Here is a 23,928-nt window from a genome sequence, read left to right as displayed (position 1 = left end):
TAAAAATGCATATACACTGAATATGCATATACACTGAACCAGTCTAGAAGACTGTAGAGCCATGTTTTAATAAAATAAAAGATCAGTGAATCTAAGTTTGATGTTAACTATAAATGCCCAATTTTTTAAAATCACATTAATAAGAGGACAGTAAACATAATATTTGCAATTTCACTTTTAACAAACTATTTTATATGGTACAACCACCAATTCACAACTGATCTGAACTATGGTATTTTTCCTTTAGAAGAAGTTAATTTTTAAATTAAAAATACCTGTAATCCTTGAAGATCTTTCAAGAAGATGTTATCCAAATATTGTCATATAATTTCCATCTAAAATGAAAAGAGAGAATTCTATTTATATATTTTTAAACTGGTACCCTACTCTTGCAAACTTATTTTTAAAAAGCAAAGACATTACTTTATTGTAATAATACAGTACCTAATAAATGTAACATACAAAATATGTTAATTGATGTTTATGTTATTGGTCAACAGTAGGCTATCAGTTTAGTATTTAGGGAGTCAAAAGTTATACATAGCCCTAGCTGGGTAACTCAGTTGGTTAGTGTGTCAGCCTGATACACCAAGGTTGCAGGTTTGATCCCTGGTCAGGGCACATACAAAAAGCAATCAAAGAATGCATAAATAAGTATAACTTGATGTTTCTCTCTCTCTCAAAATCAATAATAAAGTTATTGATAGAGTTTCAATTAGAGTTTTGACTGTGCAGAGGGTCAATGCCCCTAACCTCCACACTGTTCAAGGGTAAACTGTATTTTCTTATATGGCCCACAGAAATCCATTTGTCATAATTATACTGACAAGTTACATGGCCTTCTAAACAAAGCAAGCATTCAAAGTAAATAGCTGAAAATGATCTAACTTGGGACACTGGTGATGGAAATATATTCACCCAATTCTCTCTCTCAGTTTAAAAGCCAACCACTTTACTCCTATCATTCAATCCTAAGTGCTGACAAAGTAAATTGTAACTGAATTAAAATTGGACTTTTACTATAAAGTGGCCTACACTGTGGTAATCTAACACAGAATACTGCCAATACTTCAGAACTCACTTTACTTATGAAAAAAATTATTTTCAAATAAAAAATATTAGGCCCTGGCTGGGTAGCTTAGTTGGTTAGAGTGTTATCCTGATACGCTGAGGTTGCGGTCCCTGGTCAGGGCACATACAAACCAACCAATGAATGCATTCAACAAATTGATACTTCTCTCTCTCTCCCTAAAATCAATAAATTAAAAAATAAAAAGTAAATAAATAAATGTCCCCTACAGGATGCCAGTAGGCAATATTAACACCCCATCCCCCACCTCTCTTCTGACATGCTCAAAGGGACACCTGACTCACAGAAATACAGATCCCACTACCCAAGACTAAGTAAGTACTACTTGCTTAGTTACTCAACTAGAAATGTTATGTCTATTTCTTTATCCTTTAGAATTTCTTGGAAATCAGAGTTTACAACTTCCAAACACAAATAGGCAAATATAAACTAAATGAAAATCAAAGTTCAAACAATGACTGTAGAAGATTATTTTCAAAATAGTAAAGGAATAATTGACTTAAAAAAAAAAAAAAATTTTTTTTCTTTTCCTTTTGTTTTTATATAAGATACTGCTTACTGGGCAAACAATCTAAGAATATTGCTCCTATCTACAAAATACCACTGTCAATAATGGCTCACATGACAGCCAATTTCAGGTCAGACTCATTCTCAGTAAATTTTCACAACCATACAAAGTGATCATCACCTCCTTCTTACAAATGAGGAAACTATAGAGTTCAAAAAGGTTAAGTAACTTGCCCAGGACCACACTGCTGGCAACAAAAGAGCCCAGGGTCATACTTCCACCAGATTCATGGCCTATGGTGGTTCATAACTCCCCCATTACCCTCTTAGACAGTCTAATACTATCATCCACAAAGTTACCTCCAGAATCACAACAAAAGAGCACGCTTTTCACTTTCTCTGGATTTCTCCCCAGGATTTGGGCTTAGAGATTGCCCAGGCTTCTCACCAACTAAGTTTTCAAAAAGCAGAGGAAAACTTCAGGCTCCCCTACCATAGGGGAACCTGAAAAGAGAATGCCATTTTGTACTTACTGGTTCAGACTTAAATACACACTTAATTTTAATTTTTTTTTTTTAATCCTCACCTGAGAAAATGTTTTGTTTTTTTTGTTTGAGAGAGAGAGAGAGAAAAACATTGGTTGTGTCCCGTGAGCACCCTGACAGGGGACCACAACCTGGGCATGTGCCGTGACCAGGAATTGAACCTGTGACCCTTTCGGAGTATGGGATGACACTCCAACCAACCGAGCCACACCAGCCAGGGCAATTTTAATCTTTTCAAAATTAAGTATCCCTGTTCTACTTGAAAGAGTGCTGCCATTGCTCGAAGGGGCCAGTATGACATTGCCTTATTAACAGACTTGATAACACTTTGATTTTTCTTAGACGTTAAATATTATCCCTACATCCCAGACAAAAAAGGAGTAAAATAAATTATTTTCCCCCGAGCCAAAGACCTGACTGACACCCACCCTGGGCTAAAGGATCCAAACTGAAGACTTTTCAGTTTAAAGTTGACAAGAATAGAGACTTTTTGGTGAGTCGGACATTTATTCCAGATACAACATTTAGCCGTGAATGGTCATCTACTAAGTCTACATCTCCGAAGAAAACTACTTGGCACAAAATTATGTACCAACTTAGTTTCAAAACCCTGTACCGTCAAATACGGTAGCCGCTAGCCACACACGGTTAAGTTTTAACTTAAAACAATTTTAAATTTGGTGTTTCAGTCGCCCTAGCCACAAGTCAAATGCTTAATGGCCCCATGTGGCTAGAGGCTATCCCACGTAACAGCAAAGGTATAGAATATGTCCATTGTGACAGAAAGTTCTATGGGACAGAGCGACAATCAGAACTGAGGTGAAGTCGTCCGAGAACACTGCTGACTCTCCTATGGGAAGCACAGCGGCGTCCGGCGAGGCGGCGACGCAGCGACTCAGCCCCTGGGCCGCATGTCCCTTCCAAGGAGCCAGGAAATCCGCGAGGACACGGAGTCCACGCGTTGGGGGACCCTTCACACCTTCACAGACGGACGTTAACTAACCGCACGGGCGGCGCTGCGAGGGCTCCCAGCGATGACTCGAGTGGGGAGCCCCGGAGGCGACACGTTTCCCGGCGCGCCCGTTGGGGAGGGCCCAGGCGCCGGCGCCTGTCGGTCAGTGGCGCTGGCTTTGACCTCTCAGCGAGCTGAGGCGGCGTTCGTGAAGAGGAAAAACCGAGACGCCAATCGTCCGCCACGGCCGAATTCTTCAGCCGCCCCTCCGCGAAGGACGGCGGGAGCTAAGACCAAGTACCGGCTGCCGGGGGCGCTGGGGCCTCGCGGGCGGTGACGAAGGCGGAGCCCCGGCCGAGCTAGGGAGGCGCGCAGAGAGCCCACCCCCTTCCCCGGCCCGCCGGGTAAACAAGGCCGCAAGTCGCTCTTCACACTTACCGGGAGCTGCGGCCCCACGGCCGCTGAGCCCGGGCGGGCCAGGCCGGGTCGTGCCGGGCCAGAGGGATGTGACCCAAGCGCGGCGGAGGAGGAGGCGGCGGAGGCGGCGGGCCGACGCCGGTCAAGGCCCGCGCTGCTTCCTCCGGCAGAGCGGTCCCCGCAACTCCGGAAGTGCTCGGCGCGTTTGCGTCACTTCCGGCCCTGGGTCGCCCAGCGGTCGCTCGGGTCGCGGCAGGCGGTGGGTAATGTTGCCCTTCGCCCAACGCTCGGTGGTAGCTCCTCGCTCGGTCCCAGAGTGTGACCCGGGCACGGCCGGCTCCGAGGGATGCGGGAGGCCGCAAAGGAGAGGGTGCGGCTTCCTGGAGCGTGGTCGCGGCTTCGCTTCCTGCTTTCGGCTACTGGGCCGCCCGCCGGGATATTTTTAACCAGCGTTTTTTGATGGACTCCTCACTTCACTATTTGCACTCGGGCGTTGGGCACGGTGATAACATCACGACATCCTTGGAGTGGGTAAAGGATTGTTATTTCCCGCATCACGGGGCCGCAGCACGCCTAGGCTTTCAGGCCGTAGCTTGGTGGCCCCTGCGCCGCAGGACCTCTCCGCGCCCTGATTCGCCGTCCGGTTCTTCCGCTTCCCATTTACCGTACAAGACAACGTTAACTGCCTTTCTACACTTCCCCCCCCCCCAAACAATATAGGAAGTGCCAATTATGACGTGCACTACCGTCTGTTATGGATAGATAGAGCCACGGAGGCTCACTCAAGTTGCTGCTGCACGAATGGAAACGCCAGTGTGAAGCCGGTGATGTTTAGGGATTGCCCTGGGCTGTGCAAGTCCGTAGATAAACCATTTCAACCCATACACGAGTTGTATGTGTACTGATACTCGAGATATCTATCTGTAATGGGCTCTTATTTATTATTTGTATGTACTCGTGTATTTCTTATACATGAGTTTCAGCTTCCATTTTAACTCAGCACTACTTAAATCAGGTGCAATACGTACTAGAAAGCCCCATATTAATTTGAAGTAATTAATAGTAATGAGTTTATGTTTATTGTAGGGCTATGAATTTTATTAGCAGCATAAAAGTTGCTATAACCCAGTGTACTTACTACATTTGTTTTGAGAAAACACATCCCTTTATTTGTTTATTTAATAATAGATGCTGTATAAAGGCATCTATTGACAAGGAAAGGTATTTGTGATATACGCTTAAGTGATAGAATGTGAAACAGTGATACTCCATTTTCAAAACACATGCATGTAAAAAATATAAAGTCTCATGGTTTTTGTGGGATGGGAATCTGGACAGGCCACAGTGGGAATGGTTTATCAGCGGGAATGGTTTATCAGCTTCTTGATGTCTGAGGCCTCAGAAGATTAAAAGGTTGGAAGCTGAAATTATTGGAAGTTATTTACTCAGACATATCTGATGGTTGATGGTGTCTCTCAGCCAGAACACACGCAAACACACACACACACACACACACACACCCACACACACACACACCCCCCTCCATGTGACCTGGTTTTCCTGGAAACATGGTGGATGGGTTCCAAGGAAAAGTATCTTAAGAGAGAGAGGGCAGGTGGAAGCTGTATCTCCTTTTATGATCTAGCCTTTGAAGTCACATAGCATTACTTCTCTCATATTTTATTAGTCCAAGCAATTACAAAGGTCCCCTCAGGTTCAAGTGGAGGAAATGAAACCCCACGCTTGATGAAGTAATACCAACATGGTATCGCATGGTAAGAAAAGCATGTGAAATGGAATATATATTGGTGTGGTCATCTTTGTAAAATATAATCTGTCACGTAGCATGTTAAATATATTTTTTAATCCTCACCTGAGGATATTTTTCCATTGCTTTTTAGAGAGAGTGGAAGGGGGGGAGAGAGAGAGAGAGAGAGAAAAAGAAACATGGATGTAAGAGAGACACATCAATTGTTTGCCTCCTGAACTTGCCCCAAGGTGGGGAGGAGCCTGCAACCAAGGTACATGCCCTTGGCTGGAATCGAAACTGGGACCCTTCAGTCTGCGGGCTGACATTCTAACCACTGAGCAAAACCGGCTAGGGCAATACATATAATATTTTTTGTCTTTGCCTTTATTGACTTTAATTTATAACATATATTGATACATTAAAGTTGTAAGAAATGGATGCAAAAGTACTGATAGCGACGTGTGAATATTCCTGTTAGCTCCCTTTACCCTATCCAAGGTTGGTTGCTGCCATGTCCAGAGTTTGGTGCACATTTTTCCAGAACCCTTTCAGATAAATACATACATACTTATGTTTATAGCTATATACATACATTTACACAGGCTTTAAAAAAGTGGGCTCAGGAGAGTCAGTGGGCTCCATCTTTAGCCTTAACTCCATCTATGCACATTCCTAGTGATCTTATCCAATCTCTTTGCCCAAGTATCTCTAAAACACTGATGATTTCCAGGTTTTTATTTCTGGCCCTACCCACTTCCCTGAACTCCACACTCAATATATTCAATCATCCATTCAACAGCTCCACTTGGATATCATATTGGCACTCATGTCCCAGACAAAACAATTTTATTTTTTGTTGATTTTAGAGACTTTTGGACCTTCTGCCCAATAAAACTCCTGAGGTCAATCCAATGATGAGCACAGAGTTATGCAAATTGAATGTCCTCAGTAAGCATGTGGCCTGGACACTAACAGTCCTGTGCTCTCATGGTGGAAATTCCCCATTATCTGTGGGAAGGAAAGATGACAGTTCACTGGAGTAGGAAGTCAGAAGGAAACCTCAGGCTTCCTTGGGAGCTGATAACCTGCTTTAAACCTGAGCTCTCTCCTAACAGCCCCTTCTTCAAATGTCTGAGATTCTTCTCCTCAGCCCTACTGAAGTCTTTTGAGGACAGGAACTTTATTCATTTAACAACAGTCATCTTAGTAAACATCTAGTGTGTTTCAGTCTTATGCAACCTTTCTTTACAACTTGTGAGCTATCTCCTTGCCTAGCTTTAACATTTTTCCTTCTATCTTGGAATTTCTTAACAATGGGTGCTTCGCAAACTCAGTCACAGAGCTTTAAAGAACTCCTGTGCCAGGCCTTAATTCCAGAGATTCAGAGTCAAAGCCCCGGAGATACCAAGGCATTTAGAAACAGCTTGCCAGGTGAGGCCACACACACCAGATACCACCCCACCACCTCAGGGACCTTGTCTTTTTTTAAAATACATTTTTATTGATTTTAGAGGAAGGGAGAGAGAGAAAACTGACGTGAGAGATCAACATCGATTAGCTGCCTCCTGCACACCCCCTACTGGGGATCAAGCCTACAACCTGGGCATGTGCCCTGACCAGGAATCAAACCAGCAACTTTGGTGCATGGGATGGTGTTCAACCAATTGAGCCACACCAGCCAGGGCTCAGGGACCTTGTCTTATCAGCTGTGCTCCCTTCTTGACGTTTCCCTCAGCCTCAGACCCATCTTAAAAAAACACTAAAAAAAAAAATCCATAAAAGTCAAATCACTTTGGACAGCTAATTTTGAATAAAAAAGTGATCAAAGGCAGTGAGAGAAAAAAAACCAAAAAAACACTAAAATCTAAATTCTCTTTTAATTCTTTGTTCATTTCCCTTCCTACAAAGCTCCTTGAACCAATAACTGACTCAGGGCCTTTGCCTTCTTAATGCCTGCTCAGCATTAGATCCATCACTTGTCAACACTCCTGGCAAGCTTCTTGTAAATGTCATTAGTGACTACTAGTTAAACCTAATGAGCACTTAAAATTCCTTAGCTTGACCCAGCATTTGACCATTTCATCTCTTGGACTCAAAGGCACCATTTTATCTTCATTTATCTCCAAACTCTAATAGCAACCTCTGCTTGGGGACTTCTTTAATGCTGGCCCCTCTCCTGTGGTGTAGTCTTCCAGGAAGGTTACATATACATCTTTATGTGGAAGCCTTCCTGGCTTTTGTCTCTGGCCTTCACCTCTTTCCTTGTTCCCAAGCTGTGTATGTGACACTAACCAGGCATATCCCCAGATGTGCCATGGGTACTGCAATTGCAGTGTGCCTGAAACCTAGAGCTGCTGAAGGATTTCTGGTAATGCCTCAATTCTATCTTCTTTCCCATCCTTCTATGACTTCTGCCTCTGTTCATGCCTTTACTGCCTCTTGCCTGGGCTGCTATAATTCTCTCTTAACTGGTTTCCCTGCTTCCAGTTTCTCCCCAAATTTATCCATCTGTTGTAGGCAGCGGAAACAGCACCAGGTGTGTGACCCATGGGGTCACACTGGACCTGAGTTCAGCAGCCTCGGTATTTGAGTTCTGGCTAGAAAAGAATTCAGAGCCAAGACTCAAACTATAAGAGAATATTTTATAAAATCACAGAGATGGAAGAAGTAATTCATAGGAGAAATGGGTAGGAAACAAGTTATAGAGGCAAAGGAAGGGCCCTAGGAACTTGGAAGTGGGGAAGCTAATATTAATGTGCCTGGGGCGGGGGTACGGGGAGAGAAGAGGGAAAGGCTCAGGTGTGCTCCTGGGGAGGAAGAGCACACTGGGTCCTCGGTCTTAAGGGTTTTAAGTATGGAGCTCTTAGGGGAAGTCCTAGGGAAGATATGCAGCAGCTTTCCAACTCTGTCCTTTCAGGGTGGGGTCTCCACCAATTGATTGGCACAAGGGCACATTATCCAATGCAGCTGGTTCTAAGGTCAGCCATGGTGTCACTGGTCTGGTTTTGCTACTTTTCTGGACCTGGAGCTGAAGTACAATTAAGGCCTAGATGTTATCTGGAGAGGAAAGGTCAGGGGGTCCAAACCACATTACCAGTGATATGCTAGGGGAGAAAAGGCCACCCTGGGGGTGAGGACCCACCCTACAATTGTCCTTTGCTAGGCACCTGGGGCTTTCTACCCTGGTTACCTGTACCTGGCCCATTTCCCTTGCTCTGCTCATGTCTGTCTAACTACAACACAATCAAAACATTTTCTAAAACACCTCTGATCATGTCACTAGCGTGCTTAAAAAATTCGCCCATGGTTTCCCATCATTTTCTAGAAAATGCCTGTAGTACAGAGTAGACAGGCTTTTGTGCCTTGCCCCAGCCTCCTTGCCCTCCACTGTCCTACGGACCTTCTGGCCCAGTCGGGCCCAGTCACTTCCTGATCCTGTTACATCTTTCCACCCCCAGCATACATGGTCCTTCTTCCCCATTCCGGGCTTCCCTCCAGCCTGGCTGTACCTACCTAGGAGGACTGCTATCAGGTCACCTTGGCATTGAGGTATCTGCTACAGAGTAGGGGTATGACTATTGTTCACAGCTTTTCCTCTGCGATGCCCTGATCCAAGCCAGCATTTCTGACCATGAGCCTTCTCAAGGCTTCCTGCCTCCTCCTTGCTCCCTACAGTCTACTCTCACCCAGCAGTCAGAGGGCTCCCGTTAACTCATAAGTCAGACCATCACTCCCTTGCTCAAAACCCCAGAATGGTTCCCATCTCCTTCAGAGGAAAGCTGATGTCCTCGCCTGACGACAGTCTGCTTTGTATGCCACCATCACCTCCACATCTTCATCAGCTGCTACCTGTCGCTCTCCCTCCCTCTGCTCTAGCCACAAAGGCCTCCCTGTGGTTTCTAACAGAACAGGCACAGACCATGTCGGCTTTTGCATTTTATTTTCCTGCTTGGAATGTCGCTCAGCCTCCACTCCATACCTATGCATAGGGCCCGCTTCACTCCCTCACCTTCTCAGGTCTTGAATCCAGTCACCTCCTCAGTGAAACTTTCCCTTACTCACCTAATTAAAACTGTAAATCAAACCTGCTCCCCTCACACCTCTAATCCTCTTTCCAGGTTTATTTTTCTCCATTGCATAGAAATTATCGCCACTTGATACTATGCATCTTTCCCTTATTTATCTTTGTTACGGGTCTGTAAGCTCCACAAGCACAGGGACTCGTGTGTGGCTACCAGCTGTGTCCCCAGAGCCGGGCGGGGCGCCTGGCACGCGGCACCGCGCAAGCGACTTCTGCTGAGCGAGCGGGGGACTAGGAGCCGGGGAGAGGAAACAAATCAGTCCCGAAAGACTTCCCGGAGAAGTCGGCCTGCGCGCCCGCACCCCGAAACACCGCCCATGCGGCGCCCAGCCCAGCCCACCTCCCCGAGGTCACGCCCACGGGGCGGGGCCGCGGCCGGAAGCAGCCTCCCGGCGGAAGCCGGGCCGGGCGGTCTAGAACCTCCTCCCGACCTGCCTCAGGCTCTCGCCCCGCCCACCCAGAAGTGGGTGAAAGGTCGGCCGCGTCGGTGCTGCTGCTGGGGCTGTGCAGCCAGGAGGCAGGGAACGTACTGACACTGACAGACAGACGGACCATGACGGACCAGGCGAAACCCATCAGCCCGCTGAAGAATCTGCTGGCCGGCGGCTTTGGAGGCATGTGCCTGGTGTTCGTGGGGCACCCGCTGGACACGGTTAAGGTGCGGGGAGGTTGGGGCGCGGGTTGGAGGGAGGAGGCCCGGGCGGGGCGCGGAAAGCAGGGTCTCCCAGGAGGCGCGGTCCCGGAGAGAAAGGGGGCCCGTGGGGGCTCCCGTGAGAAGTCTAGGGAATGTCTCTTTCGCCCCTTCGGGGGTTTGGGGAAGCAGTTCTTCGCGCCGCAACTGGACCGCGCAGACCGAGCAGTCTCACCGGCCGCCAGGGGCTGCCCCGCAGCCTCTCCTGACCTTGTGCCACTTTGGGGATGGGAAAGAAAAAGCGCCTCTCCAGAGCTCTGATTTCAGCAAACGCTACATTGTCAGCAACACTGATGCAGGTCGCTCGTAAAGCTCGCCCCGGGAAGAGAGCTAAAAAAGGCACAGTTACTGTAGCGGTGTCTTTAGACGCGTTGCTCTGGGGCAGAGCGCCCCGTGGCCATCTCCTTCCACCTGTCCCCCTCCCGAGAGGGCTTGGCCATCTGCAGCCTGGCACCCATTTTAGCCTGAGTGCCCTCCTGTGGGAAGCGATTATATCCTCAGTGACTGAGCCCTGCCAAAGAAGACAGTGACCAACTGCCCAGAGCCCGGCCGGGTGAGGAAGCCATGGTCAAACTGAGGCTGTGGGAAGGAGGAGACTCATCGGGGCTTTTCCCTGGTCTTCCTCACCTCGTTCCTGCCTCGACTCTCTCCTCGGCAGCACTGCCAGTCAGGCCTGAATGGAGGCCAAAGTTCATGCCCTGTGACTTAGCATTCAAGGTTTCATCCTAATTTCCAACCTTATTTCTGGACACACACTTGGAGGAAATCGGCAGGTCATGGCCAGGGTGCCCTGTGGGGAGCAGATATGAGTCTCATAGAGTGGGAAGCCTGTGTAGGGGGCTTATTGGAATTCAGATCCGGATTCGCACACAGGAAATAGCTTTGGGGATACCCTCTTGGCAGGTTTGGACAGCAAGCTTCTTTGCTGCCTTTCACCTGGGAGAGGAGCTGGGGTCATTCTACGGCAAAACCAGGATTAAAGTGACCTGTCTGGTTAGGGCACTGTGAAACATGAACTCAAATGTTTATTCAATCCTGGCGGGCATTGCTCAGTTGGTTGGAGAGTCACAGGTTTGATTCCTGGTCAGGGCGCATGCCTGGGTTGCAGGTTTGATCCCCAGCGGGGGTGCGTGCAGGAGGGAACCAATTGGTATTTCTCACATTCGAGAGAAAGAAATTGTCTGGTCTCTCTTCCTACTTAAAAAAAAAAAAAGCCCGGCGTGGCTCAGCGGTTAAGTGTCGACCTAGGATCCAGGCAATCAGGGCTCGATTCCCGGTCAGGGCACATGCCCGGGTTGTGGGCTACAGCTGATCAATGACTCATCATTGATGTTTCTGTCTCTCTCTCTCCCTCTCCTTTCCTCTCTCTGAAATCAATAAAGATATATTAAAAAAAAAAATTCAGGAATATAACATCATGTTCTAACATCTGTATACGCTACAAAGTGATCACCCCCAAAAGTCTAGTTACTGTCCATCACCATGCAATTGACTCTCTTTACACCTTTTGCCCACTCCCCAGCCCTCTTTACCTCTTGCAACCACCAGTCTGTTCTCTGTATCTATGAGTTCTCTGTACCTATTTAGATTACACATATGAGTGAAATCATATGGTACTTTTCTCTCTATTTCTGACTTGCTTCACTTAGCATTATACTCTTAAGATCCACTCATGTTTTTCAAATGGCAAAATTTTTTTTCTTTAAATGTATCTTTATTGATTTCAGAGAGAGGAAGGGAGAGGGAGAGAGAGATATATCGATGAGAGAGTCATTGATCGGCTGTCTCCTGGGGATCAATTCCCCCCCCCCCCACTGCCATGCAACCCAGACATGTGCCCTGACCTGGAATCAAACTGTGACCTTCTGGTTTATAGGCTGACGCTCAACCACTGAGCCATGCCGGCCGGGCTATACCACATCTTACTGATCCGTTCATCCATAGATGTACACTTAGGTCACATAGCATCAGTACCACCACATTCTATTTGATAGATGTGAATCACTGAGTCTGGCCCACATTTAAGGGGAGGGGAAAGGATTTACCTTTTGAAGGGAAAGAGTGTCAAAGACAGTGGACATAATTGAAAAGCAATACACTGGGTAAGGATGGATGAGGACCTGGCCTGGGAGAAGACTCAGACAGAGGGGTGGGGGGGATTACGATTCTGGAAGCATCTTGAAGGTCTCCTCGTACAGACTTGGTACTCATGTGGTAAAGGCAAGAAGAGCAACAGGAAGTAGTCAGAGGTGATGCTAGCGTTTCAGATCCTGAGAAAAGGGTTACTGAGAGATGGCTCTGGCACAAATGGGACATTCATCAGGAGGGTGAGATTCTGGAGGTGAGTTGAGTAGGGAGAGCTTCTCCAGGCGATTGGAAATGCAACCCTAAAGGTGGGAGAGAAGCCTGGAGCTGGCCCAGTCATCACTGAGCAGCAGCTGAAGCCCTGGAGCCTGAGTTTTCGGAAAGGAATAGCGGGCTCTATGCATAGGGTGCCAAGCCTTGGGGAATGCCTGAGTAGAAAAGGAGCCGGAGGAGGAAGTGCTAAGAAGGGAGGTTTACAGAGAGAGGCAGTTTAAGCATCGGATGCACCAAAAGCTCAAGAAGAATGAAGACCAAGAAAAGTGAGGTTGCATCCACGTCGCTCCAGGACGCCCTTGCTGAGCACCTGATCTAACTACCAGCATGCCGCTGCATGCTGGAGTCGGTGGTGGCTAGAGCTAAGCTTTGCATCAGCTCGTTACTGGCATGTCACTGGAACTCACTAAACCCAGTCTCCTCATCTCGCCTGTAAACCAGAAATACCTGTCCCATTGGGTCATTGTGGGGTAAGAAATAAATGGTGAAAGTAAGTGGCCGGGGAAAGCGGAGGAACTGTTACTCTCTAAAAGCATGCTACTTAGGAGTTGTGAGTGTAGGGTTTGAATAAACTGTAGGAGAGAGACGTCTGAATCCAACTAATTAAGTGAGGCAGTTCTGATTCCGGCAGATGACTGTATTTTAACTTCTGATTTCAGGTCCGACTGCAGACGCAGCCCGCAAGTTTGGCTGGACAGCCTCCCATGTATTCTGGGACCTTTGACTGTTTCCGGAAGACTCTTATTAGAGAGGTATTGTATCTTGGTGCTGGGCATTCCTTTTACTCAGAGGAACACGTTCACAGGTTGGTTTGTGACTCCCTCCGGAGTCAGTTCTGCTGGAGGTCTAGTCCACAGCAATGCCTCTCTTACCGTCCCGTCCTATGCCCTCCTGCTGTCATCACTCTGGAGTCTCTGCTAGTTCCAGTTCTAGTTTTATATGGATGACTAAAGCTAATAACATGATTCTCTCCTTGGCAGGCAGAATTTAGACCACAGGAATAATTAGAGACTCGAAGTGGGAGAAAATGCAAAGCTGGATCAATCAGTTTGACAGGGATGGGTGGCAGAAGTTTACATAAAGTCTGAAGGAAAAGTTAGCCAGTCTGAGGAACAGTGAGAGAGGCCAGCAGTCTTCAAACCCCTAGACAAGGACACTAAATTGGTTTGGGGGGCATCGGATTACGTAATAATTTTTCAGATACTTCTTAGAGTGAAAACATGGGATTTTCAAAAAGTTTTAATTACTAGTGCTATTTTTACTCACTTCATTAGCACACGTGTGAAAAGAACTTGTTGACAATTTTTCTCTTCCTTTGCTTCCTAAAATATAACTCTCGTGAATAAATACCCTATTAAATAGATAGTCTATTAAATATACAGAAACTGAGAAGCCAGTGTCACTCAGATAAAGAGGGGATTCTGCTAGTAAGTGATAGACTCAGCCTTGGGGAGAAGTTGTTCCCAGGGTTCCTGCAAGGCACAGGCATAGAAGGACTATTTTACACTCGTACATGTGTTGGTGCTGCCTTTTTTCTGTAAGGTGCTGCTGCTTTTGTCTGTGCTGCCCCAGGCAGAGTCTGATCAGTGTGGGATGGAGGCTTTAGGTTTCAGGTTTGCACAGAGTCCTCTGCCCTTATGGAAGAGAGGCAAGTTTACATGCCCCTTGGTCAACAAACGTTGTTGAACAACTGTGTAGTGGCTGGGCAATGTGCTGGGTGCTAGGGGCCTGGTAAGAATGGCTTGTGTAAACCCAACTCCCCGCAGAGTTGACTAGGCTTCCTTACTCCACGTTGGTGTGTGTTCCTGGTTTTTGTTGTGCCAGATGTAGCTTTCTGCTTTCTGGAGCTGCCAGATGGAGGTCTCGGTTGTGCCGCATGGATGGATCTGTGTGGGCTAGCACGGTGGAAGGAAGGCTAGAAGAATTGTCAGGGGGCATGGGCTTGGCCCCTCAGCACCCGAGCATCCTGCTCAGCCAGGTGGAGAGATGTGGGAGGGACTTTGGAAGGACTTTGTCCCTTGCTGCTTCTGTTGATCTTTCTCAGAACCTTCTCTGTCCCATTCAGCCTTTCCTGTTTACTGCCTCTGCACTTTGTTTTTGGAGAGTCAGCTTACAGCCTATAGTAGTGTTTGCCCTTTGCAGGATCCAGGAGGTGTTCTGACAGGTACAGTTTTGTCCCTTTAGTTCTGGAAAGTAGATGAGTTGTGAATGCCCAGGGTCTCCAGCCTGGGTCTGGACCCTCCCAGTTGCAGCCCCCATTCTGTTACAGGTGCCACTCCCCAAGGAGCAGCTTGTACATTTTTTGTATTTGTTTTAAAAATTATTTTGAATTAAAGTGATACAAGCACTTAGTTTGTTACTAAAAGACTTGTAACAAAGTCCCAAAGTGATCTTCCCCTCACTCCCCCCCCCCATTTTCCAGGGGCAATTACTTTGAGCTCTTGCAGTCGTTTATGCTGTTTCTATGGAACTACATAATAAACATTTACTGCTATCTTTCACACATTTTTATATGTTTTATCTCGCTCTTTATGATAGATGACTTGAACTCTTACATCACCTATCCCCTCTTTCGGCCCTGCCCATATATTTTTATCCTACTTGGTGATTTAATCCAACTCACTGTTTTTATTATTGCAACTATATATATGTTTCTTTCCGTTAACTAAGTAATGTGCTATGATGTGCACTCATTTATTGTGCAATTTTTTGTTTTTCTTGAGGTTGGGTTAGTAATTATGTCAATTTCAGTTGCTTGTGTTTCTTTGAATGGCTGTCTGTGTCATGCTGTACCCTAAATGCTCTGTGGAATACCTCTCTGGTTTTCCACACTGCCTGAACAGTAATAATCTGTTGTTCCAGTGTGTGTTGGTTTGCCTTGTTTTTCTTGGAAAAACAGAATTCTCCCTCCTTGTACTCCCATGTGGACTGGCGTTTTCCCAGCCCACTGCACCCGGTATCATCCTGGAAGTCCCTTTCACCTCTCTCGGGCTGAACCTTTGCTCTCCCAGATCCCAGACCTTCCTTTCCCTTGGTTTACTACCCTTGTTTGGTTAGGATATCTATATGTCTTACTGTCTACTTATGGCTACTACGTACTTGCTTTCATTAGCAAACTATACTAGTAAAAAATTGATGTGCAGTATGACTATTGTTTTTAACAACAAAAATCCCATGTCTTAATACTTGGAAAATACAAAAAATTTTAATCACCTGTAACCACACCCTCAAGGAAATCAGATCACATTGTATATCCTGTTTGGTAGCCTGCTTTGTTTTCATTTAGTAGTCTCCACATTACAGTGTGATTTTGTGACTGTGTGATAGTCTGTTTATGGAATTTCTATAATTTGTCTCATTTATTTCCTGTTTAGGAACTTTTAAAGTCCTTTCAAAATCTTGGTACCTGATAAGTGCCTAATGTTGTTGTTGTTGTTATTATTTTACATTTCTGAGTATTTCCTTAGGATACATTTCTAGACAAGAATTTCCTGGTGAAAGGGTATATTACATACTGTCAGATTTTCTTCCAGAATGGACACTGTTTTCCATTTTCTCCAGCAGTATATAAGATGACAACTATTTTTTTTCTTTCTTAATTAAGATTTTTTTAAATTGATTTTGAGAGAGAGAGGAAGGGAGAGGGGGAGAGAGAGAGAAACAGATGTGAGAGTGAAACATCTGTCGGCTCCCTTCTGCATGCCCCCTACCAGGGATCCAGCCACAACCCCGGGCATGTGCCCTGATCAAAAATCAAACCAGCAACTGTTCAGTGCACCTGACGATGCCCAAACAACTGACTCACACTGGCCAGAGCTAAGAGGGCAAATATTTTGGATAAATGTGGGGGTTTTCTTCCTTTTAAAAGCTCTTCTTGCTTGGTGGAGAGGTAAAGGAAGGAAGCTTCAGATGAGTGGACACATTGCTTGCCTGTTTCAGCAGTGTAATGGGTGGTGGTTTCTCTTTCTGTGATTCATTGCAGGGCATCACGGGGCTCTATCGAGGCATGGCTGCCCCCATCATTGGGGTCACCCCTATGTTCGCTGTGTGCTTCTTTGGGTTTGGTTTGGGGAAGAAACTGCAACAGAAACACCCAGAAGATGTGCTCAGGTGAGTATTTACAAATCTGGAGCACTGGATGCTGCTCTGCCTGGTGGTGTGACCTGAGTTAAAGGAAAGAACCTTGGTTGACAGGCAGTGGCTGTCCTCCTGGGCCCTGAGGCTGGCTCCTGGAAGCGCCACATGAGGGAGCTACTTGAGTTTCCTTTGCCCTGTGAACCAAAAGGGAAAAACTGCGCCCCCCCCCCTCCTTGCCAGGTTGCCATAATTCCTTCTGTGAGATAGTATTGCACTTACTGGGGATATTAGCAATACCAGCCCCAAGGGGCATTGTGAGGTCTGAATGTTAAAGTGTGTGTCAGGTGCCCTGAGCAGCACCTGGTGCCTCCTTAATGACAGCAGCAGCCTTGTTTCCCATCACCTGGTTGGGAGAAAGGAGACTCCTACTTTTGTTTGACTTCATTTTTATAACATGATTGTAATTATCCAGATATTGGTTTCTCTATTAAACTGAAAAAAGTTAGTGTTTTTCCTTTTAATAAACTGTAAGAAGTTGGATTTGGGTGTGAAGTGGCTGGTGAGTCAGAATCATAGATCATGACAAAGTAGTTCCTGAAAACAGATTTTTCACAGCTGTGCCAGGGCCATGCACCAGAACCCCAGCAAGGTCACTGCCAGTACTTTGGCCTATGGGTTGTGTTCCCTGTGCGGTCACGCTAGCACTCAAGAGGAACACTTCCTGCTTAAGCAAAGGTTAAGACACTCAGGACCCCATCCCCACAATCCTGCCATGTCCTGAATCCTGAATGTCAGCCCTGACACACTCCTTTCCCTGCAGTGGTGTTTGGGGACAGTATGGAAAGGAGCAGTGCCAGGGCCTTGGGATGGAAGCCTAGGAGGGCGAGCACTCACAGATACCTCCCAGGGGTGGCAGAAGGGCCAGGCAATCACATAGTGTCTACTCGGTACCGTGTGCGCACACAGAGACCGCACTCAGAGGAAAGCCAGGAGATGGAGGTGTGCCCGGCCTAGGGTCTGGGCATCCTGGAAAGAATGGAGCATGCTGGTCTCATAAGGGGAAGTTTATTTGCTGAGAGGTCTCCTCTTGGGGACAGTGATGTGGATTGAGACTGTGAAGGAGACCATGTACAAAAGCAAGTCTCTTGACTGTTCAGTAGTCAGCCTTTGTGCTGTGTGTGCCTTTGGCTGAGGTGGATGTATGAGTACCACCAGGAGTGTGTGTGTGCAAAAAACTGGACTGTTGAGACTGGTGTCCTGCCTAGAGGGAAGAACCCTTAGTGGATGTCTCCCTATCCCTACTTGACATCTGTTCCTCAGGTCTTGGGCTCCTTGTTGGGTAGAACAGGCCTGAAGGCTCATCTGTCAGAGGCTTGGGGTTAGGAGCGGCCTGAGGCCTGGGGTTAGGAGTGGCCTGAGGCTTAGCCAAGTAAGTGAAGTTTTTCAGCAACATTTGCTAAATTGCGGGGACTCTGTTGAGATGCTAATTGTAGCTTTGTGCTCCTTGGCCTCTAGACGGCCTTGGTATTGCTAATCCCAGAAGGAAAAGATGCCAGAGGTGGCATAGCTGTGGGCTATGGATGCTAGAAGCCTCAGACTCCTCCAAATACTCAGTGTAGCTCATTCTGTGGGGCCAAGGTGAGGATCCCTATCTCTGGCCACTAAGGGACTGTTCCCTGCACAGAGGGCCACAGAACCCATCATGCCTGTATGGGTATCATCCCTGTCTGGCCCTTTCTCAGTATCTTATAGCACATTCCTTAGGACTGGACAGGCTGCCCCCCAGTCTGTGGAGGTAGCCACAGTTGTTCTCCCTTGGCCTTGATGCTGTCCTGCTTGAATCTTGGCTTAAAATGTTCTCAGGCCCTTGGTGATCCAGAGAAAGTGAGATTGGAGGGGAACTGGGGTCGACTGAGATCCAGGTCCTGGGTTAGTGGCTTTTTTCCACAACAACCCTGAATTTTATAGATGGGGAAGCAAGGCTCAGAGAGGCCTGAAAACTTGTCCATAGTCACTGTGCATGGCAGGCCCAGGGGAGGAAACTGTGTCTCGCTAGAAAGCTTCTTCCATGGGTGAGGCCATATGAGTGTGCAGGCAGGCCTCGAATGGCTCTTGGAACTGAGACCCCTGCCCTGGGAAGTTTGACATCAGAATACACCGAGAACTTGGCTTTTGTGTGAAACATAATTTATTTGTGCTGAGCTTTCTTCCCAGTCCAAGTACTTATTTTTTCTTACAAACTCTGCTGGGATTGCCTCTGTCCTGGGTGGATAGTCACAGGTACTTGCCTCTGGTTTTTGTTTTCAATACAGCTACCCCCAACTATTTGCAGCCGGGATGTTATCTGGCGTATTCACCACAGGGATCATGACCCCTGGAGAGCGGATCAAGTGCCTCTTACAGGTAAGGGTATGATTGGGGTCAGGGGATGTGATGTTGGGGGAAATGGCTAGCCTTTTCTGTTCAGCACGCAATTTTGTGTGGAAGTTTGTCCTTTCACTTTTTTTTTTTTTTTTTAATTTAAAAAAAAATTTTTTTTTTTTTAATATATCTTTATTGATTTCAGAGAGAGGAAAGGAGAGGGAGAGAGAGATAGAAACATCAATGATGAGAGAGTCATTGACCGAGCCCACAACCCGGGCATGTGCCCCGACCGGGAATCGAACCCCGATCCCCTGGATCCTAGGTCGACGCTCAACCGCTGAGCCACACCCGGCTGGGCTAAATTTTTTTTAAAAAATACATCTTTATTGATTTCAGAGAGAGGAAAAGAGAGGGAGAGAGAGAGATGGAAACATCAATGATGAGAGAGTCATTGATCGGCTGCCTCCTGCACGCCCTCTACTGGGGGTGGAGCCTGCAACCCGGGCATGTGTCCTGACCGGGAATTGAACCCTGACCTCCTGGGGGCTGAGCCACCCCGGTGGGGCTTATTTTCCAATGCCTCTGTTGATTTTTTTCTAGTCAGTGTGTGCACATTTTGTGATATTTTCACCTAGCCTTGTTTCATAGTGGCTCGCACCAGTATTGTACATTCTAAATAACTGTTGTTTTGACAGTCGGCTAATGCATAATGACCACTTCGTGACTCACTTTGCCATCTTCTGTAACCTGCTGAGTCTGTTGACTGTGATGCTCTTGCTGATTTTATGACTCTTCCCTCCCTCTCAGATTCAGGCTTCTACAGGGGAAACCAAGTACGCTGGTACCTTGGACTGTGCGAAGAAGCTGTACCAGGAGTCTGGGATCCGAGGCATCTACAAGGGCACTGTACTCACCCTCATGAGAGGTAAACTTTGAGGCCCTCCCCCTGAGGTCACCTTGGGGGGCGCTCACCCGAGGTGGATTTGCCGTATTAGCCTTGGCACCATACACGCCGCAGCTCTGACAAGCTGGAACTGTGCGGCCTGGTTTTAGGCAGTCTTACCTCTGGCCGACATGGACACAGATGAAGGTGGGGCTACCTTCCATCCTTCTGGTAGGCTGATCCTCAAGGGTAGAAGTGATGACAGTGACAATTGGAAGGGAATGGCAAGTAGATAGAAACTGTGGCTGCAGGGCTGTGTGGGAAGAAAGAATGACTCAGGAACAGTGGGGCTCTCCCTGGTTTCGAGAGGCATGTTCTGCTGGGTGGCAATAGGAGAGGCAGAGATGGCCCCACCCTTGTCCTGAGATGGTAGCTTGGAGGAAGGCCATATGCTCGCTGTGGTTATAACTGTTTGGAGTGGGCATGTCTGTGGGGACCATGCAGAGGGGACTTTGAATGTGAAATGATGTCCTGTGTGTTTACACTCACTCACACCAGCGTTTGCCCCAGAGCAGCATCTGGTTACTGCATAGCAATTTTTGCAAATAGGATGGGCTGCTGAGGAGCTTCTTAGGAATCCTTGAAGAATGTGCCAAGCTCGGCTCTGCTGAGTTCAGGAAATCTGTGAGGATTTTATATCATTGAATTCACATCTCTCTTGCCACTAACAGATGTTCCAGCCAGTGGGATGTATTTCATGACATATGAATGGCTGAAAAATATCTTAACTCCAGAGGGAAAGAGGTGAGGAGAACAGAAGAACTTAGAAGCCACTTGGCTCAGTCAGGGGTAGGTTGCCCTTTCCTGTGAGTGGGTCTGGAGGCAGAAGTGGGACTTGCCGCTGGCTTCATGTCCCCTTTCCACTCTGTGTCTCACCCAGTAGAGCAAGTGTTTAAAACAAGTGCACGAAATCTCCTCCAAGGAGTGGCAGCTGCCACATCACAGGAGCCCTGGCCTTGGACCTTCTCACTCTAGCCACTTTCTCCCTCTCTATGTCTGCCACAGCAGGGATGGTCAGAATGCCATTCTTACAACCTTTGTCTGACTTTGGTTGGTATTCTGCAGTGTCAGTGAGCTCAGCGTGCCTCGGATCCTGGTGGCCGGGGGCGTTGCAGGGATCTTCAACTGGGCTGTGGCAATCCCCCCAGATGTGCTGAAGTCCCGCTTCCAGACTGGTTAGTGGAGGGTAGTGGGGTGGATGGTGTGGGGTGGGTCCTGGAACTGGCTGCCCCTGGGGTGCAGAGCTCTTAAGGCCTGGGGGATGCTCATTCTCCACAGCACACCCAGCGCCTGTCTGACTAGCATTCTCCCTTGCAGTCATTTGTGTTCTAGAACCCTAGGCTCATTTTCTTGTTGGCCTGAGTGCAAAGTAAATGACATAAGTCAAATCAACTCTGCTTCCCCCATATGAGCAGAAGGACCGTTTCATTGTTCATCCCTCTTCTCCGTTCCCTCGGCACCAGTAATCCAGACATTTGTGTCTGTTTGTCCCAAGGTGAACTATGTTGTCTGTGGACTGGTCCCAGATGACCTGCAAGGTGTCCTCTCCCTGGTGCTGTGACCCTGCAGGAAGACTTGACTACAAGATTGTCCTCATGTGGGTCACCATGGTCAGGTCAGGAAGCTTCCTGAAGACTTAACAGTTGGGTTCTGCCCACAGCACCTCCTGGAAAATATCCTAATGGTTTCAAAGATGTGCTGAGGGAGCTGATCCAGCATGAAGGAGTCACATCCTTGTACAAAGGGTTCAATGCAGTGATGATCAGAGCCTTCCCAGCCAATGCGGTGAGTGGCTGGCAGGAGCTATGCTTTCCCTTTGGGGTCCAGAACAGGGTACAGGGGGGCTGACTTTTTAAAAAATGTTTTTATTGACTTTAGAGAGGAAGTGAGAGGAGGAGTGAGCGAGCGAGAAACATTGATTGGCTGCCTCCTGCTCACCGCCCTACTGGGGATCTATCCCACAACCTGGGCATGTGCCCTGACCAGGAATCAAACTGGCAACCTTTTGGTGCATGAGATGATGCTCAGTCAACTGAGCCACACCGTCCAGGGCCAGGGGGGCTGACTTTTGCTTGCTCCTGGGATTGGACTGGGGGCTCAGGTTTCCCAAAACCCCACCCTCAGCCAGAGCCTTCTCCCTTTCTTGAAGATGCTAGGACAATTTGCCTTTGTGATTCTCTGAGGAGAGGGGCTTTGATTACCTGACCTGGCCATCAGAAGTGGGCAGTTGTGGGACATGCATTTCCTTCCCCTCTTGGGAATGAGAAAACACAGCTTGATTCCCTGACCTGGGTTGGGAGTGAGGTTGGGGAGGGGTTCTGGTCCTGGCAGGGCCAGCCAAGTGTGGCGCTGGGGTCTCTATGAATAGTAACAACTCCTGCTGGCTTTTTTCTTCTTCCAAACCCTTCTCAGGCCTGTTTCCTTGGCTTTGAAGTTGCCATGAAGTTCCTTAATTGGGTTACCCCTAACTTGTGAGGCTGAAGGCTGCTCAAGGCTTCTGGATGCTGGAAACTTACCGAAGAGGAGCAATAGGCAGGACTAGGCTGTCCTGAAGGGTGAGGGGAGGGGGATGGTGGGATCAGAGCTCTGTGCATGGACTTGTTGAGACCGTTTGCCTTAATGACATCCTCCGCCTGGTATAACTTGGTGTGCCATTTTGAAAAACTTGAATTCACTCTTGTCAGTTTAAGGGATCTCAGGGGGATTTGGAGATGGAGTAAGTAGCTTCCAGACCAGATACCACCTGTGGCCAGAGTATGTCTATTGATTGGTTGACTACTGGCCCTACTGTACCCAAAATACTGGTCTCAAAAGAGGAAATCTCAGCCTTTCACTGGAGGTACTATGCATGTTTACAGCCAGCTGACCAGGAGCTGGGGTCTTCGTTGATCCCTAGCCAGGAACACCCACCAGATTCCCAGGGTATCATCCTGTTCTGACATGCACAGGGAGGTATGGACTTGAGACCCACGTCGTCTGTCAAGTGGGGTGAGCAAATGTGCAGGGGCAGGTAGCCTGATAACATGAGGGGTTTGTGTGTGTGTGTGTGTGTATTTTTAAGGCATGCAGGTAATCAAAATTGAAACTAGAGTAGCCTAATTTCCCAGAAGGTAGAGAGCTTTCCCTCCTACACAGTGAGGAGGGTTTTGAATTGACAGTCCCAGCCTGCCGGGATAAATGAGAAAGCCCACGGTGTAGGAAGGCTCTCTCTGCACACTCTTTTCTCACAAAAACCTTGTTTTAACAGAAAACAATAAAGATTGTTTTTAATTTTTGCATTGTGTGAGATTTTTTTGATTCTGGGTCATGTCACAGGCAGCCAGCCCATGGCCTTGGTAGAGGCTGTCAGGGATCCAGTACCCTTCCCTGGTTGTTTCAGGCTCCAGCAGGAGAAAGGGGGGAAAGTCTTGGCCAGGCCAGCCTTCCCTGACTGCTCCAGCCCCAGCTGCTTGAGGCAGAGTGGGGTGGGGCAGGGCCCGTGGATTGATAACTGTTTTTATAACCCTCAGGGCAAGCCTGGCATGCAGGCCCCACAGACTCAGCCTGCAGCTTCTCCAGTCATTCCTTAGCCTCTCTGCACTCAGCCACATGGGTGTCTGAGCTAACAGAGAATCACTTGTTCTGAAAGGCCAAAAACAGCCCTGAGTTTTTAGATGGGCTTTGGATTGCTGTGTGATCTGATGTCACCAGCCTGGCTTTACTCATCAGGCTGAGGCTGATGCCCAGGTGCTGCCCCAGGAGGTGAGGGGGTTGGAGAGTCACAAGCTAGTCTGTCCTTGCCTGCTGGAGGGTGAGGCTGGGGGAGCTGCGCTTCTCTGGCAATATCCTATCTGGCAGTCACAGATCTGCTGCACTGGCACTTCCCTTCTCCCTGCAGCCTCACAGAGACCCTTGGACTTTGGCTTTAGAGCCACCATTCTATGTAAATGGGTGAGTGGGGCAAGGATCCACACCCATCTGGGAGTAGGTGTGCCCTACCTGGCAGGAAGCTGAGGATTTGGGAGTTTAAGGAAGGAGGCTCTGTTCCTGGGAAGATATTTCTGGATGAGCAGATAGGAATTATGTTCAAGCCAAAAAAAACAACATTTTTTTTAGAGATGAAAATTGTGTGCCCTCTGCCTGGGAAGATTTAGTGTTAATCCTGCCCCTCTCA

At 47.7% G+C, this 23,928-nt stretch overlaps 2 protein-coding genes across 2 annotated transcripts in view; one reads left to right on the top strand and one right to left on the bottom strand.

Moving 5' to 3' along the window:
- ARIH2 (ariadne RBR E3 ubiquitin protein ligase 2) overlaps positions 1-4,932 on the bottom strand; it is a 46,313-nt gene extending 41,381 nt beyond the window's left edge. The window contains 2 exon segments of the mRNA XM_081160656.1: positions 276-335; positions 3,533-4,932. The gene's annotated coding sequence lies outside the window, so the exon portion shown is untranslated.
- Positions 4,933-9,794: 4,862 nt separating this feature from the next.
- SLC25A20 (solute carrier family 25 member 20) lies at positions 9,795-23,050 on the top strand. Its single transcript, XM_081160668.1, has 9 exons — positions 9,795-10,000; positions 13,051-13,143; positions 16,374-16,501; positions 18,781-18,871; positions 19,640-19,757; positions 20,447-20,519; positions 20,841-20,950; positions 21,436-21,560; positions 22,188-23,050. Exons 1-9 carry the CDS (start codon positions 9,896-9,898, stop codon positions 22,248-22,250), a joined length of 906 nt encoding a protein of 301 aa, XP_081016794.1. The 5' UTR covers positions 9,795-9,895; the 3' UTR covers positions 22,251-23,050.
- The last annotated feature ends 878 nt before the right edge of the window (positions 23,051-23,928 follow it).

The sequence above is a fragment of the Miniopterus schreibersii genome (genome assembly GCF_964146895.1).
Source record: "Miniopterus schreibersii genome assembly, chromosome: 15".
Classification (NCBI taxonomy): domain Eukaryota; kingdom Metazoa; phylum Chordata; class Mammalia; order Chiroptera; family Miniopteridae; genus Miniopterus; species Miniopterus schreibersii.
This window is presented reverse-complemented; position numbering and strand designations above follow the sequence as displayed.